The following is a 16,092-nucleotide window of genomic DNA, read 5'->3' on the forward strand; positions in this document are numbered from 1 at the left end:
CCGCCACCCCCGGACACACACCCCGCCGAGCCTCCGCCGGAGCCATGGAGCTGGGGCGGGCGGGCCTGGCCTGGGCCGCCGCCCTGCTGCTGGCGGCCCTGGGAGCGCAGGCCGCAGCGGGGGATTTCGACCCGTACCGCGTCCTGGGGGTGGGCCGGAGCTCCAGCCAAGCCGACATCAAGAAGGCCTACAAGCGGCTCGCCCGGGAATGGTACGTGCCTCCCCCCTCCGCCTTCCTCCGGGCTCTGATTCCACCGGCGCCGGGGCGGGACGGACACGGGGACACACACACACACACACGCGCGCGGTGTCGTTCCGCCTCCTCCCGGTTGACGGAGCTAGGCCGCTGTGCTTCGAGCGGCGGGGAGCGCTGCCGGGAGGGCAGCATTAGCCACCCTACCTGGCTGTCCGCGCCCGACGAGGCTCGGTGGGCGGCCAGAGGCAGGCGCCAGGTCTTCCTCGCAGGCCAGGAGTCATCCTGAAGCCGAGCAGAGACCTTCACGCTGGCGATCCATACTGTAAAACCCTCCCGGAGTCCGGCTACGGGGGGGAAGATGTTCTTCCCGCCTCAACTGGGAGCCTTCAACGCGCCAGGGCCTGTCTCAGTTTGATGCCCGAGGGCAGCTCAAGCCCCGTGCCAAGGGAAGCGCGTCCGATCCACAACTGTTGCTCCCCTCGCTTCGGCAGTGCGCGCCGGGGAGCGGGCTCGAGGCGTTGTCTCGGAAAATAGCCTCCCCCGGAGCTTTCAGAGCCTGCGTGGTGTTGCCCGAGAGGTCCCGAGGGCTGTGGCGGGAGGTCTTGCAGAGGAAGAGCGCGACAGATATGTAGGGCGGGAGCTGAGGGCTGTGTCGCTGCAGCGGGTAGGAGGGCTCCGCGCTCCCTCATCCCAGGCCGATGGTGACCGATCGGACGGAGGGATGGGTCCGCAGGTGTGCGGGACGGGGCTTGGGGAGGGAGGGCGCGTGCTGGGTACAATATGTGCCACCGCACGTCCTAACCGTCCGCGTCCCGCTCGCCTCTGAACGGCGGGCGCCGGCTCGCTCTGCCCCCTGGGGAACCGCTGACCCCCTTTTCCTCCGGTTCTGCCTCGCAGGCACCCCGACAAAAACAAGGACCCAGGAGCCGAAGACAAATTCATCCAGATTAGCAAGGCCTACGAGGTAACACGCTCTTCTTGCTATACTCCTGCTGTCGCTAAGTTAAGTGACCTCATTTTTCCGTACGGGGCTTGGGCTTGTTCTGTGTACGTCTACACGCTCCCGAGTGGACAAGCGTGGTCTTTCTTCCTCGACGGGGAGCCGCTGGCTGTCACCAGTGTGGCCTCTCTCGCAAGTATTTGGCCACCAGTCTGCCCTGTTCTCGCTATGAAGCCTCAGACGAGGGCAGAGAGGGTATTCGCCGAGCCCCACGCAGCTGGGTGGCCATCTTGTTTGTGTCACACGTACCTAGAAGTATTTTGGGGGTGATGTAAGCGACGTTAGTCACCGCAGGGCTTCAGTCACTTCGGATTATTCTTTGCATAAGTAGTTATTTGTGCAGCGCTCTCGCAGGCGGCTGCCCTGACACTTCCACGGCAAGCAAGCCGAGCCTGCGGAAGTGAAAGCAAATCCCCATCTCCCGGCCAAAACACACCACTTCTCTCCGGGGCTTCCAGCCGCTCGGTAAAACTCTGGGCACCGAGAAAACCCTCAGTGTTCAAGCTGAGGCCAGCAAAAGCCTCCCCGGCCGAGAGCGTTAACACTCGGAGGGGTCAGGCTCAAGGGGCGGTCGGTGTCAGAAGGGGTACAGCAGTCTGGATTTACAGGCTCCTTTTCCTGGGGCTTTGGCTTTTTATTTTTTTACCCTTATTTCCCACAGCGAGCCTGGAGGCGCGGCGGGTTAGTTCCCTTTTCCAGAATATTGTTCCCTCCGAGGTGCAGCAGAGGCCGCATGTTCCCTCGTAGCCCGCCCTTAGGCAGCTGCCGTTGGTCACTCAGGGGCTGGCGTCGGGGGCGGTTCCCCCTCGCGGTTTCAGGTGCCTGTTCTTCTGTCATCCCTTCTGTCACCCGCTTCCCAGATTCTCTCCAGCGAGGAAAAGAGGGCACACTTTGATCGCTACGGAGACGCCGGGGAAAGCCAGGGCTACTCTCAGCACCAGCATCGCCAGTTCCACCACTTCCACGAAGGCTTCTATTTTGACGAGTCCTTCTTCCACTTCCCTTTTAATTCGGAGAGGCGCGACACCTCTGATGAGAAGTATTTGCTCCATTTCTCCCACTATGTCAACGAAATAGTGCCAGATAGTTTCAAGAAACCTTACCTCATTAAAATAACCTCCGACTGGTGCTTCAGCTGCATCCACATCGAGCCTGTGTGGAAGGAAGTCGCTCAGGAATTGGAGGCGCTGGGTAAGGATGAGGCCGTTGAGGCTGGGCGCGTGGCCGCGGCGATCGCCTTCAGAGGACCGAGTTTAATCCATAGATTGCCTCGGGGATCGAGCCTAATGCTTTCTCCTGCCTTACTAACATCCTAATTGACAAGGTTATATGTTAGAAATGAGGAAAAAAATGAGTCCCGTAGATCAGGAGGGCAAGACGCCTTTCCTCCTGAGCCCGCCGCTAGCGGCTTAGCCCGACGCCGATGGTCGTAAGCGATGGCGTGGCCGGGGGCCGGTCGCACTGCCATGAATTTAGGCCACCGGCCTAAAGGCTGCATTTCTCTTTGTCCTGCACCGCCACGGCTTCGATACGCAAAGACCCCTGCAAAGTATGTCCTCGACTTTAGGGCTGCCGTACGGTGAAGTTCTGAGAATTACTCAACGCATTTGGATGCCAAGGAGGGATTTTGCACTTGCCCCTCCGCCCCCAGCTCCCTCGTTTTCCCCTCAGACGTTGTCTGCACGCGCTCCTGTAAAATCACGTAGCCGCCCCAAAGACAGGGCAGTGTGTAGGTTTTTCTCCATGAGGTTTTAATGAAGTACCGGCAGACAGAACAAGAGCGGCTCGCTCTCTCCCTAGCCAGAGCTGCGAGTTTTAATTACAAGTTTCAAGGATTGCAAGAAGAGGCAATTACAGAGTTAGGAGGGACAGTCCCGTGAATAACTCCCGAGCGGGGCACGGGGCAAGGGAACAGGTCTTCAGCCTCCGTTTTCTACTCTGCGTCTCGGGTCATCAGCGAGCGCTCGCGCGAACCTGCTCTCCTTTTCCAGGCGTGGGCATCGGAGTCGTTCACGCCGGGTACGAGAGGCGCCTCGCCCACCACCTAGGCGCACACAGCACGCCGTCCCTGCTGGGGCTCCTGAACGGCAAGATAACCTTCTTCCACAACGCCGTCGTTCGAGAAAACCTGCGGCAGTTCGTGGAGAACCTTCTGCCGGGGAATCTCGTAGAAAAGGTACGCCACGCGCCACTTGTCGTGTCCGGCTGCACAGTCATCTCTCCTGAGCTGTTTGGTGGCTGCTCTGTGTCACACACGTGGGAAGGCCCGACTGGGGCTGGTGACATGAGGCGTTCTGAGAGCTGCTGTTACAGCTACGAACCCCGGAGGTGTCGGAAGCCGTCAGGCGACGCGGCTCTGTCACACTGCTCCTCACGAAAGGGCCAAATCCCGCGACTACGCGGTTACGCCGGCGCCTTCACGTGCCTCACTCTGCCGGCTGTAACGCCCCGCGGCTGCCAGAGCCGTGCGACAGCTACCCCTAGGTTAGGAAGCTGCGATCGGGCTCGACCTGCCTGCTGGATTTCGCTTCCCTTCTCCTTTTTGGGAGTTTCATCTGGCAAATTAAGCTCGCCAACTTGTAGGCATCGGCTGCTAAAACTCCCCCACGCAGAGACTCATTCATTTCATCCGGTTTCAATGCAGCCCTCCGAAACTGGAGCCGGCAGCATGAGCCCTTTCGAAGCTGTAGGTAAAACTTCCCGCTAGATAGAAAATTCCTGCCTTTCGGCCTCGCTCACTTGTTTTGGGCAGAGTCCCAAAGCACCCGCCCCCCGCTTTCGGCGCGATGGGGCCGGGTCAGCCCCCATAGCGCTCGTGCCTGCCAGTCCTCGGCCCACAGCCTTGCTCGCCTCCCCTCGTTTTCCCCTGGGGGCTTCAGCGAGGGCCGCCCTTCCCCACGGACTCTTACCTGGCTGTTCTCCAGGTATTGGAGTTCTTACCCCCACGGCAGGGTCTGCTGCCCCTTCCCGTGGTTTAAGCAGCCATTTCACCTCCCGCGCCCTGGAGTTCCTCAGAAACAGAGCTGGGTCAGCTCTTCTCCCTGGGGGCCCCCAAACCAGCTGCCATCTCCCTTTTATCGCCTTCCTCTAGGTCAAAGAGGCACCACTGCTGAAACAGAGCAGGTTTGATGGAGCTCGGCAGGGGAGGGGGGGGTGGGGTGGGGGAGCTGTTAACCCTTGGCTTCCCACTCTACGCATACGACCCCCAGGAACAGTTATGAGGATGAAAGCGGCATCAGCATTGACTTGGCTCAGCATGGACAGAGGGTGCAGTAGCCAGGAGGGCTGGTGCGGGGGCAAGCCGGACGGTTTTAATTAATTTCCCGTATCAGCAAAGCACGGATCAAACCCGCAGTCTGCTTTCTCGAACACCTGGACAGCGTTTCCCAGCTCAGTTCCCATTCGGGCGCCTCAGCGCAGAGCTTTGCGTGCGTCTAACGGCTCAGGGGTTACGCTGACGTCCGATTCTCTCTAAAGATTACAGATAAAAACTACATCCGCTTCCTCTCCAACTGGAAGAAAGAAAACAAGCCCCACGTCCTTCTATTTGATCACATGCCAGCTGTGCCGTTATTATACAAGGTAAGGCCATTTCTGTCGCTGCATTGTTGACTTCCTAATAAACCCAGCGGCTCCAAAAGAAAACGCGGTGCTGCCGCCAGCAGAGGCGGAGCGACGCCTCGAAACACTATCGACCCGTTCCAGGGGAGAGCAGGTTGATCCGTGCCGGTTGCGAGCGGCACGGCCTGATGACCGCTGTCGTTGGGAGTTTGTTTCTCTGCCCTGCCACGGGCGTACCCGCAGTGGATGCGAAGGTGCGGGTGGGTTTCCGGGGTGGCACGTGCTAGCCTTTATCGGCGACGAGAGATTTTTTGCGGTACATCCGCTTTGGGTTAGTGGAAAGCCCGTTTCCTAACAGATCCCTGCTGCCCTGCAAAACGGCGGGTGGTCAAGTAAAGCTGCGGCTCCCTTGAGGCTCCCCGGACCTGAGTAAGAGGAGGCAAACTGCAGTTCAGCCAGGGAGAGGAAGGGCTTTTACCTCTAGCAGCGCGTGCCCAGTGACATTGAAGCGGCGGGAGGTGTTCTCGAAGCAAAGGCACCACCGGTGCTCGGGGGGAGGAAAACGCCAGTCACTCTCTAATGAAAACACGCGCCGGTGCTCTCTTCCCGTCCAGCTGACGGCCTTCGCGTACCGCGATTACTTGTCCTTTGGCTACGTGTACGTGGGACTCCGGGGCACCGAAGAGTTGTCCAGCCAGTACAACATCAACGTCTACACGCCCACCATGATGATCTTCAAGGAGCACATCGACAAGCCCGCCGACGTCGTGCAGGTACGGCGCAGAGCCCCCTCCGAGAGCTTACACGAAACGACGCTGAGGTTGTCGGACCCGCCTTGTGACGAGGGGTGGGTGGGTGGCACGTTTCAGAGTACGGAGCGTTCAGTCTCCGTGTAAACTCGGGCTTTGGCAGAGGCACAGAGCGACCATCAGGAGGGAGGAAGCTCAGCAGGCTCCAACTACTGGGTCTGGCCTCTTGAGGCGGGTGGCTGCAGGTAGCTCCTCAGTCTCAGGTGATTTCCACGAGGACCGTGACAGCCGGCAGCCTTGCCCAGGCTTCCGATGAGCACGTCACGACAGCTTGACTCTCCTCGCCCTGCTCCATTCTGACCTCTGCTTTCTTTGTCCTCGCCAGGCACGAGATATGAAGAAGCAGCTCATTGACGACTTCCTTTCCCAGAATAAGTTCCTCATGGTGGCCAGGCTCACCAACCAGAGGCTGTTCCAGGAGCTGTGTCCTGTGAAGAAGTCTCACCGTCAGCGAAAGTAAGGCTCTGCGGGTGACCCGTGTCGTGTGTCCCCCCCACACACTTTGTTTCCCACGGCTCTGGGGCTGCTCCTAAAGCTGCCTTGTGTTCGATTCGGCGGGAGAAGGGAAACGGCCGCATGGGATCGTGCTGGGTATCTGCATTGTTTGAGAGTTTCCCCGCCTTTCCTAGGCATGTCCGGGGAAGCGGGGAGGAACAGGGTGATAGGCTGGAGAGCTGCGTACGTGGCAGGCAGGAGCAGCTAGTGGAAAGGAGACAGTTGTTCCCTCTTGCGTCCAAAACGGCTCCTAATCCTCCGTCTCGTTGTGTTGCCTAGGCACTGTGTGGTCTTACTTACCGGAGAAGGCGATAAGTTTGCTAAGGCTTACGAGGCATTTTTGACTTTTGCTGCGGCCAACACAAAAGACACCCTGAAGTTCGTGCACGTCTATACCGATCGGCAGCCGGAGTTTGCGGACGCCTTGCTGATGGATGAGGAGAAGTATCGAGGAAAATCAGCTGTGAGCGGTTCCTTTTTTTTCTTTTTTTCCCCTCCCCTTTCTTCTTTTCATCTGTCGTCGTAACTCGCATCACATTACACAGGATGCTGTACCTTGATCTGACACCTAAGGCTGGGCAGCGATTTGCAGCCTAACACCCGTCCGGTGCGAAGCACCTTCCTCTCTGACATCTGCGATGTCATTGCCTCGTCCAGGTGGTCATTCTGGAGAGACGCAATAACGCAGGGAAGATCGCCTATAAAACCTTGGAGGAGGCCTGGCAAGGCAGCAAAGAGGACAACTTCATCCTCCTGGATCTTCTGGACCAGCTGAGGACTGACCCCGGCCTTCTCTCTTCCGAGACCGTCCTGGAGGACTTGAATGACGAACTCGCTCCCGTAAGTGCCTCACGCCTTTCCAGCTGCCCTACAACCGTGTGACCTTTCTGGACAGGCCTATTATGGTCATTCACGGGCACTATTTAGATTTTAAAATACCAGGGCGAGACTCTTACAAGTTTCCTCGCTCGCGGAAGGAAGCTCGGGGCCTGCCCCGAAGCTGATTCAGCCCAGGGTTCTGTTTAAGGGGTGGGAGTCCCATCGGGGCTCTGGATAGTGGGCTGGTCATTTGCTTTGTTCTTTCCAAGCAGATGTTCCTTCTCCGATGGCTCTACTCCACGCTGGACTATGTCTCGGACTGCTGGGACAGTTTGTTTCACAGTAACTGGTACGGATTGGGTGTTAACGAGTCTCGCTCTAAGGGAGCGCGATTGCTGTTACCGGGTTCAGACGCATTGTAGAACCAGGCTCTTATTACCAGGAATTGAGACCGTATCAAAACACAGAGGTGCCCGTATTCTCTTGAGATTTAGGGGAAGAGCGGTGACACCCCAGTGCCGCTAGCTTCTGCCCCGAGCACCGGGCACTTCGGCCTTGAGGCCAAGCGTGGGCATGACGCTCCTGAAAGCATGCATTCATTGTTGGTTTTTACCGCTTCCCTGTCACCTTCTGTTAAAATGGATCGTTTTATCCTCCTCCTTTTGGGTGGGAGCAGGACAGCGCTCAATCTCGATTGTCCTTAAGACCCCTGGAAACGAGCTCAGTTTCTGGGGAAACAGCGTGGTATGACTTGAGGTAGACGGGAACTGAAATTCGAGTAGAAGCTGCGCAACTCGTGCAGACCCGATTGCCGTTTGCAAATCTTCCCCGCAGGCGAGAAATGATGCCGCTGCTGTCCTTGCTCTTCTCAGCGCTCTTCATCCTCTTCGGCACCGTTATTGTTCAGGCTTTCAGGTGAGTGCACGCCAAAAACGTCCTGGGGGACCTGAGGGTCCGGCCGGTAGCGCCTCCGTCCAATCTGGTGCCTGAAACACACACAAGATGATCTTCCTTTGCAGCGATTCGAGTGACACAAGGGACTCTCCTCCCTCCGAGAAAGAAGAAACCGCCGCAAAGACCGAGAAGAACGACGCGAGCTTCAGCAAAGAGAGTAACAGGTTCCCTCTCTGACTTCTCCGGCAACGTTTTCTGCCAAAGCATTGCTGGGGGAGCGAGCGCGCAGAGGGCGTTAGGGGGCCGGCTGAGAGGCGCCCGAGTCGCACGGACGCAGCGCAGTCGTTGCGCGGGGCAGCACGGGCACAGCGAGGTGGGCAGGGGCGGCCTTCAGCCGGAACCCGGGCCAGCACAACCTTAGTTCTTAAGCGATTCCCAAGGCCAAGTTTGCCCCAGACAACAGCCTCGGGGTGCGGGGGGGTAAAGCTCTGACCAGGTTGTTGAGCAAGAGCCAAGTCTGGCCCTTGCACCACCGACACTGGCTTTAGCTACAGGGCACGGGGAGGGCTGGGTGTAAGGGGGCAGGGGCTGCGTTGGCGGGTTCTCCACCCTCGGGCACTCGCAATCCCTCGTTCCCCTTTCACTCAGTCGCCGGTTTGTTGCAGCAGGATTCCCAAAAAGGGCTTTGTCGAGGTGACCGAGCTAACAGACGTCAACTACAACAGCAACTTGGTCCGCCTGAGGCCGGGACACATGAACGTGGTCTTGATCCTCTCCAACTCAACCAAAACCATCCTCCTCCAGAAGTTTGCCCTGGAAGTCTACACGTTCACAGGGTAGGCTGGGGCCCTCGCCCGGGTTTCCGTTACGGTTTTAAACAACTTGTGTAATGCTGCTCCGATGAGAGTTAGGAGCGGCGGCGGCTCGACCGCCCGGAGGGAACGCTTCTGGCGAGTGAAGCGGCCTCCACCTTCCGTGTTAGCGGCAACGAGCCGCCAAAAACTGAGCAGCCTTTCCCGGCTGTCCTCAATGAAGGCGGCCGGACGGGTCTGGCGCCGCCACCGCTTCGGCTGTAGCTGCGTTTCAAAGGACAGAGAGCACGGCCGTGCTGCGCGCTGGGTCACGGTCACCTGTGCCAAAGTGGGTTAAAGGAGGAGCTGTGTCCCGCGACACAGCGCTGCGCCTGCCCTCCTTGACAAAAGCTGACCTGTCCAGTAGGAATCCGGCCCGACTCGAGAGACCTGCTAATCCTGCTTCTCCTCTGCTCTTCCCCCAGGAGCAGCTCCCTCCATTTCTCCTTCCTCAGCCTGGACAAGCACCGAGAATGGCTGGAGTACCTGCTAGAGTTCGCGCAGGACGCGGCCCCCATCCCAAACCAGTATGACAAGCACTTCCTCGAGCGCGACTACACGGGCTACGTCCTGGCTCTCAATGGCCACAAGAAATATTTCTGCCTCTTTAAGCCTCACAGATCAGGGGACGAGGGGGGAACCCTGGGGTCGTGTGAGGATTACAACTCCTCGCTACACCCGGAAGCCAGAGGGAAATCCTCCTGCAGCCCGGGCTCTCGCTCCATAAAAAGCAAGTTACACAAATTGTCCTTTTGGATGGAACGCCTCCTCGAGGGCTCCTTACAGAGGTTCTATATCCCCTCGTGGCCCGCGCTAGACTGAGGGATTTTAAAGAGCTTCTCACGGACACACTTTTTATGAAGATGACAAGGGACAGCTCTTTCCAGGAACACACACACAAGCGTGACGAATGGACCTTAGGTTTTAGATGTACTCTCCTAGGGCCGGCGACTAGAAAACCTCTCCCCACGGCCGGAGCCCAGGAGCGCAGCCAAGCGCACCGAAATTCCCTCCACCGGCTCGTCGTGCGTTTGGACGCCGCACTACCGAGGAGCTGAGAAGTCTGGTTTTTCCCTTCTTGTCCTGCCGCGTCTGCTTCCCGAGTCGCCCCCGTTTCCATCTCTCGTTTTACCTCGATCAAAGGAAAAAAAAACCCAAAACCCATGACTTCTCTGCTGCGGTGACTCGGTCCGGACCGAACGCAGCCGGGGATGCAGGTTGGGGCGTGGTTCTCTCTCCCCTTCCCCGTGTGCTTAGCCCGTGGTGCATGGCGTAACACTGGCAAGACCCTGCAGACCCTCCCAGGCCCTGCCCTTCTGAAAGGCCTCCTCCCACCAGGCGGTCTTACTTTCCTCAGCTTTCCCCGTGTGGTAAGTGATCTGGAATGTGGTCAGGAGCGTCTCCCTCATAGCAGACCTGTAGCTGGGACGTGCCTGTGGTGCAGGCGAGTAGGCGATCTGCATGTTTCGTGCTCCTCGTGTCCTAGTTCCACGTGCAGCCTCACCGGCTAAACCGTAACCGGGGAGGGCAGGGGTTTTGCACGGTCGTAAATACTGCAAAAGTGTGGAGCCATTTAAATGTCACCTTGATTTTTTCGGATGCCTTTCTGCTTCTGTCGATTTTAGACAATGTTATCCTAGAGCCATAACTTTGTGTCCTCAGATTGTAGGCGTGAGCTGCTACGAGCCAGTAGATGCGTACAAGAAACTCTACCTAGCTGCTAGGGAGTCGCTCCGGGCTCCTTTCAAACACCCTTACGTCTGTAGTACAAACCACCCTTTCTTTGTATCAAGGAACGTAATTCATCGATGATTGTAGTCTTGACACGTTGCCCCAGAAGTGCTGTATCACTGAACCGTCGCTTACGTGTAAAACTCCTTTTGGTTTAGGCGTGCGTTTCGGACGCCTCATTTCAGCCTCACACCCGTTTCTTTCTTGCCCCAAACCTTCGTTTCTCAAGCCGCAGGCTGGTGCCTTGGGTTTTGGTTTGTTGGCCTTGGGCTTTCTTCCTCTTCTGGAACTCGTAGATGTCTGTGCAAAGCTAGGGCAGTCGTTGAAGCGCGGGGTTTGGTTTCGGCTTTGCTCTAGCCGCTCGCAACGCCGCGGTGGGGAAAGGGCAGCCCTCGGGAAGGCGAGCGGCAGGCTGAAGGCCACTTGCCACTCCCCGAGCGATACAGCAAAGCAACAGGGACCGAAATCCTGCGGGGCTTGTTCTTCCTTTTCACTGCTCCGGGGCAGGCTCCGGTGCCCAGGCCAGTCCTCACTGCACCTCCCCACCCCAGGAGCAGTCTGGCATGCTTCGACCCCCACAGGTCTCAAACACCGTGTACAATGTACTTCCAAATAAAGGCTACGATGCTACCAACCGACCCCATGTGAGGTTACTTAATTTTGCCTCAGCGGACTCTGGGCCGCAGCTTGTGCCGCCGCAAGAACGTGGCACTGAAGTAGAGGGAAGGACAGAAGGTGAGGTCTTCTCCCTGCCAAAGAGCTCCGAGGCACGCCTGGACCGCTGAAAGAGCGGGAGGGGGAAGGAAACGCTGGCCTGACGCTGCTAGACTTCGTTTTCATTTGGCCAGAGCAATTGCTGGAGCTCTCTGGTGCTTTTCCTGCAGCTTGCCGTGTAGGACGTGGCTAGAACAGCTTTTAGCCCTGCAGAAGGCTCTGTGAACCTTTTTAAGCGTTTGCAAAAGCAGAAGTCTACTCTCTGGGTCTCCACTGTCTCTTCAGCAAGTCAGAAACCAGGAGAAAACCATGGAAAAAAAACCAGGAGAAACGTGGGGAAAAAAAAAAAAGTGCCTAGTTGTGCTAGGGTCAGGGAATTCAGCCCCGCCCCAAGGAAGGAGAGGAGGCCTTGTGGCCTTCAAAATACAGTTCATGTGCTGCACCCCTGCTGGCATCCGTGTTTTCTTTCATCTTTTTAGCATGGGTAACTTCCCCTTTTAGACTGAGCGTTGCGGAAGGAGCGCTTGTGGCAGTTCACCCTCGCCGGCTGCGGCCGGCCGGGAGCACAGCTCCTCTTCAGCTGTAACTGCCCTTCGCTGCTTTCAACCAGGTCAGACCAGGCCTCGCTGGTTTCTGGAGAAACTTCTTTTCACGGGCCGAAGCAAACGCCAAACTCTTCTCGACCCCTCGTTCGGTTTAGCTTTGGTGCCCTTCGTGGAGCACCGGGTGCTCGCTTGCTTGTAGAAGAGCGTGGTCGGAGGCTGCTTACGCCCGAGGTCCGCCCGCCCTCGCCCAGCACCTGCGAGCCCGATCGTTTTCTAACCCGCCGCCCCCAGCCGCGCTCGACCCGGAGCGTAACGTATCGTCGGCGAAACTCGCTTGCGCTTCTGCTATGCACGTGGCGGTTCGTTCACCCAAAGATGGAGGAGATTCAGTCCTAGCGCGCTGGTGTAGCGATCGCTGAGCAATCGCGCGCCGCTCGGAAGCTGAAGCAAAGGGACGCAGGCCCCCGCTCGAAAGGTGGTACCAAAACTCCTCGCGGGACCGAGCGTGGTGAGCAGCTCTGCTGTTCACCGAAAGCTTGCCAGGAAACTAGCACGCTACCGCAGCCCGAGAAGTAGGACTGAAAACTAGGTACATATTTTGCACTTTTGATACTGGGCGGGGGGGGGGGGGGGGGCGGCGGGAATTAACTTATTTGGCAAACTTGTCTTTTTTATTTTTGGTTGAGTTTTGGTTTTGGTTTGTTGGTTGTTTTTTTTTTTTTTGTATTTGTGAACAGGCACTGATGTTATTTTGTTTTAAGACAATTAAAATTTCGCAACCAAAATAAACTATTTTAACGTGTGACGAGGCGGCTCTGTGTTCCCACGTACAAACCACCCGTGCCAGCTCAGAAATCCCAGGGCCGATTAAACCACTCCTGCCATAGGAGATGCCTGCTTATCCCCAGCGGGAGATTTATCCCCCTCCTCTCAGAATGAGCCCCAGTCCACCCTCGGCTGCCCTCCCTTCCTCTACATTTGCTGTCCCTTGGCTGCATCTCGATGGGACAAACTTTTTCCCAGTGACAGTTTTGCCACAAGCCCGGTGAGGAATCCCAGCCGTGAAAGCAGAGGTGAAACACCGTCAGCCTTGCCTTTTCCTTTCCCAGGCAAACTCCAAAGCTACGGCCACCAGTTAAAGGGGCTCTTCAAACCCATCTGCTCCCTACAGTTTAGCAGTTTAAAATTACCTTTTCTAGTGGCAAATGGCATTTATTCCTTACTGCAAAGCCCGCGTTCGCTGCAGCCGGTCGAGGGGAACGGGACCCGGGAAGCCTCGGCTGAGGTTGGAGCTGTGTTGCCCCTGGGGCAGGTGGGAGCTGCCCTCACATTGTCTCCACTCTGGGGAGAACGCACAGCATCTCGAACAGCAGGTTTGCCCCCAGGAGAGCTGTGTTACCTAAAAAAAAAGACGAAGTGGGGGAAAAAAAAAACCCCAAGCCATGAATGCCCAACCGCTTTCACCCACGGCGGGTCAGCCGCCCCTGCCAGGCACCGGCGTTTCACTCACAACCACCTTTAGACTCACCAGAGACATCGTACATGGGTGCGACTTCCACGAGATCACATCCCACTATGTTCATTCCTTTGCAGCCACGAATAATCTCCAAAGCCTAGGGGGGAAAAAAAAACCAAACCAAAACCCACATTTGGGATCAAGAAGCACATCTGACCTAGCGGACTGGTTGGGGCTCTGCTTTCCCTGTGGGCAGCTAGGGAAACCCAGCCCACACAGCCCAAACCACATCAGTCCAACATTTCCTTTCCTCATCACCCCTATCAAATGCTCCCCGGCCTCCCTAACCCTTCGCTGGCGGCACAACCTCCTTCCACGGGAGCAAAAACGTCCCCTTCCCACCAGGAAATGAAGCTGCGTCCCCCTTACCTGCGCAGGCGTGAGCCCGGCTATCTCTGGTGTCCCGGTGCCCGGGGCGTACGCGGGGTCTAGTCCGTCGATATCAAAACTGATGTACACTGCCTTGTCCCCCATCTGCCTCCTCACCTCGCCCATCAGCGGCACCAGGGACTTCCACCAGCACTCTTCAGCCAGGACCACCCGGAAGCCCTGCGGGCGCACAGACACCCAGGTGCCCGCTCAGGGAAAGGCGGGCAAAGCCGAGTATCCCCTGCCCCGCCGGGAATTTCCGCCGGGATAAATCCCCATCCCAGGGCCAAGCTGCAGAGGTGCACCTTGAAGCACCCTCCGCTCACTCCCGCTTCCTTACTCTCGGCTCAGCTAACGGCTCGGAGCGCCAGGAGCGCTTGTCCTGCGGGCCAAGCCGCCGGCACAGGACAAGACGTAGAAAAGACCTGTCTTTTCCTGCTGAAGCTACGGGAATATTAATGACTTGGCATTAGTTAACGGCAGGGAAAGCAAGCAGCGCTCGGCACATGTCTGCGGCCGCGCTTACCTGGTCCCGGCAGTACTTGTAAGGGTCGGGCTCATAGGAGGAGCCTCGGACACCGATCTGGACCACACGGCTGCAGTCCAGCAGCCCCTCCTCCACGCAGCGCCGGAACGGGGTCCCGTGGTAGATCTTCTCCCCCAGGGCTCTGTCTCCGGTGTCGGTGTGAGCGTCCACGTGCACCAGTCCCACGGGACCGTGCCTAGGCGAGACGGGGCAGCCACGTCAGCCCCCACCCTGTGCGCAATGGCCTTGCCTACAACGTGGACACCAAACCAGGAGCCTTCCCAAGGCTCCTTATTCTACACCTCCAGGTCAGAAACTTACTTTTCTGCCACGGCCTGCAGGATGGGGTAGGTGATAGTGTGATCTCCACCTGCAACAGGACAGGGAAGAGGGTGGAACACACTGCAAGAGGCACACGGCACTCAGCCCGTTTATTCCCAGGTGATTTTTTTCCCCTCCTTGCATTTATCCTGCACTTGTTTACACATCCCAGGGTTTCATCCCCCAGGGAAGACCTGAGGCTCCCGTGTGCAGGCTGCTTCCTCTCTCCTCTTCCCTCCTTGGGAGGACCAGAGATGCAGGACTGCTGGCAGGGGTGGCCCGTGGAGCAGGACCCTTGACCGGGCTTGTAAGCAGGTGCTTGATTCACTTCTGAGGACAGTAACTGCTAATTTGCCCCTCGTCACTCTATACACGCGCTTCACTTAGCGATGCCAAGCCGTGACAGCCGGAAACTTGACTACGCACCCAAATCACGCCTCGTGCAAAGCAGCACGCTGCCGGGCGCTCGCTCCAGCTTGGAGCTTTCCAGAGGGACACGAACTGCTCTTGCTTTGGGTCCTGCTCAACAGGACGCCAAAAGCACGCTGCCGGTTGGATTCGCGGTCGAGCTTCAGGCTGTGCACTGAAACAGTCCCTCAGCTGACCCATTCTCCCCATTTTTGACACAAGAGGCAACACCGATGCAGGAATTTTGGCAGAGAGCATGTAAATTTGCCCCTGATTTACCCACTTAGCCCGTGATTTACCCATTTAGCCCATGAGTTAAATCATACAACACCCCGTGCAGGGGACAGATTCATCGCTCACCTCCTACCATGTTCAGACTGAACGAGGGGAGGAGGAGAGGGAGTCTGGATGAGCCGGGACATGGTGGGCTGGCAGGGAGACGCGGGGTCCTTACCCAAGGTGAGGGGCACGCAGCCGGAGGCCACTATCTCCTGGTAGGACTCTCGGATGAGGCGGCAGCTGTCGGGCAGGTTGTAGAGGTTCACGTTCACGTCCCCGATGTCAGCCACCCGCAGGGAGTCAAACGGTGCTGCCCCGGTGCTGGCGTTGTACCTCCTCACCATTGCCGACTCGGCCCGGATCTGGCGCGGGCCGAACCTGGGGAGACAGCACGGCCGGGAGAAGCTGCTGGGCACACTTCCCGACACCAGCGCCGCACAGCCAGGGCTCCTCTCGCGGGAGAAGAGCTGTGCCGGCCGGCCGGAGCGAAGCACCCGCTTCCCCGGCACCGCCGCTAGCCCTTACCTGGCTCCTGGCCGGTTGGATGTGCCCGTGTCTAGAGGGACACCGACAAAAGCTGCGTCCAGCCCCTCCGCTGATGCCTGAACGGGCAGTTTCATCATGGAGCAGACCCCCACGGGCCGGGCCACGAACAGGGCGCTGGGGGGCACGTTGAACTGCGAGCTCCAGCGGCAAGGGACCCCGCGCCCCGGGGCTGGGCGCTGGATGAGCCCCATGGATGGGCCAGGCGAGGAGCCGGAGGCCAGCGGCAGAGCCGGGGACCACGGGCTGCGGCGTGGAGCAGCCGCCGCAGACACCTTGCGAGCGCGGAGCCCGGCTTCCCAGGGCAGCAGCCGGCTGCGGCCAGCCCAGAGCATCATCCTGCCCCACGGGCTCCGACCCTCCGTCCCACGCGGAGCACAGCGAGGGGTGCTGCGGAGCCTGGTCCCTCTCAGCTGGAAAGCCGCAGCCGGGCAGAGCGCCAGCCGCCTCCACCATGCCTCCCTCCGCCCTCCCCGGGGTTCAAAGTGCAGCTGGACACCCCGCTGCTCAGGGAA

The 16,092-nt window shown here is 58.3% G+C and overlaps 2 protein-coding genes across 2 annotated transcripts; one reads left to right on the plus strand and one right to left on the minus strand.

Annotated features, from left to right (window-relative positions):
* The first annotated feature begins 44 nt into the window (after positions 1 to 44).
* DNAJC16 (DnaJ heat shock protein family (Hsp40) member C16) lies at positions 45 to 12,218 on the plus strand. The gene is made up of 14 exons (XM_086475987.1): positions 45 to 211; positions 1,094 to 1,160; positions 2,057 to 2,387; positions 3,188 to 3,372; positions 4,674 to 4,778; positions 5,372 to 5,530; positions 5,892 to 6,022; positions 6,341 to 6,524; positions 6,719 to 6,901; positions 7,153 to 7,229; positions 7,715 to 7,795; positions 7,900 to 7,998; positions 8,440 to 8,610; positions 9,051 to 12,218. Exons 1-14 carry the CDS (start codon positions 45 to 47, stop codon positions 9,445 to 9,447), a joined length of 2,337 nt encoding a protein of 778 aa, XP_086332113.1. The 3' UTR covers positions 9,448 to 12,218.
* Positions 12,219 to 12,940: 722 nt separating this feature from the next.
* On the minus strand, positions 12,941 to 15,912 carry AGMAT (agmatinase (putative)). Its single transcript, XM_086476257.1, has 7 exons — positions 15,560 to 15,912; positions 15,210 to 15,412; positions 14,348 to 14,396; positions 14,027 to 14,222; positions 13,501 to 13,680; positions 13,144 to 13,228; positions 12,941 to 13,014 (listed from the first exon to the last, which is right to left on the minus strand). The coding sequence occupies exons 1-7, from the start codon at positions 15,910 to 15,912 to the stop codon at positions 12,941 to 12,943; spliced, it is 1,140 nt and encodes a 379-aa protein (XP_086332383.1).
* Positions 15,913 to 16,092: the final 180 nt, after the last annotated feature.

This window comes from Leptosomus discolor, chromosome 20, assembly GCF_034619465.1.
Source record: "Leptosomus discolor isolate bLepDis1 chromosome 20, bLepDis1.hap2, whole genome shotgun sequence".
Classification (NCBI taxonomy): Eukaryota; Metazoa; Chordata; class Aves; order Leptosomiformes; family Leptosomidae; genus Leptosomus; species Leptosomus discolor.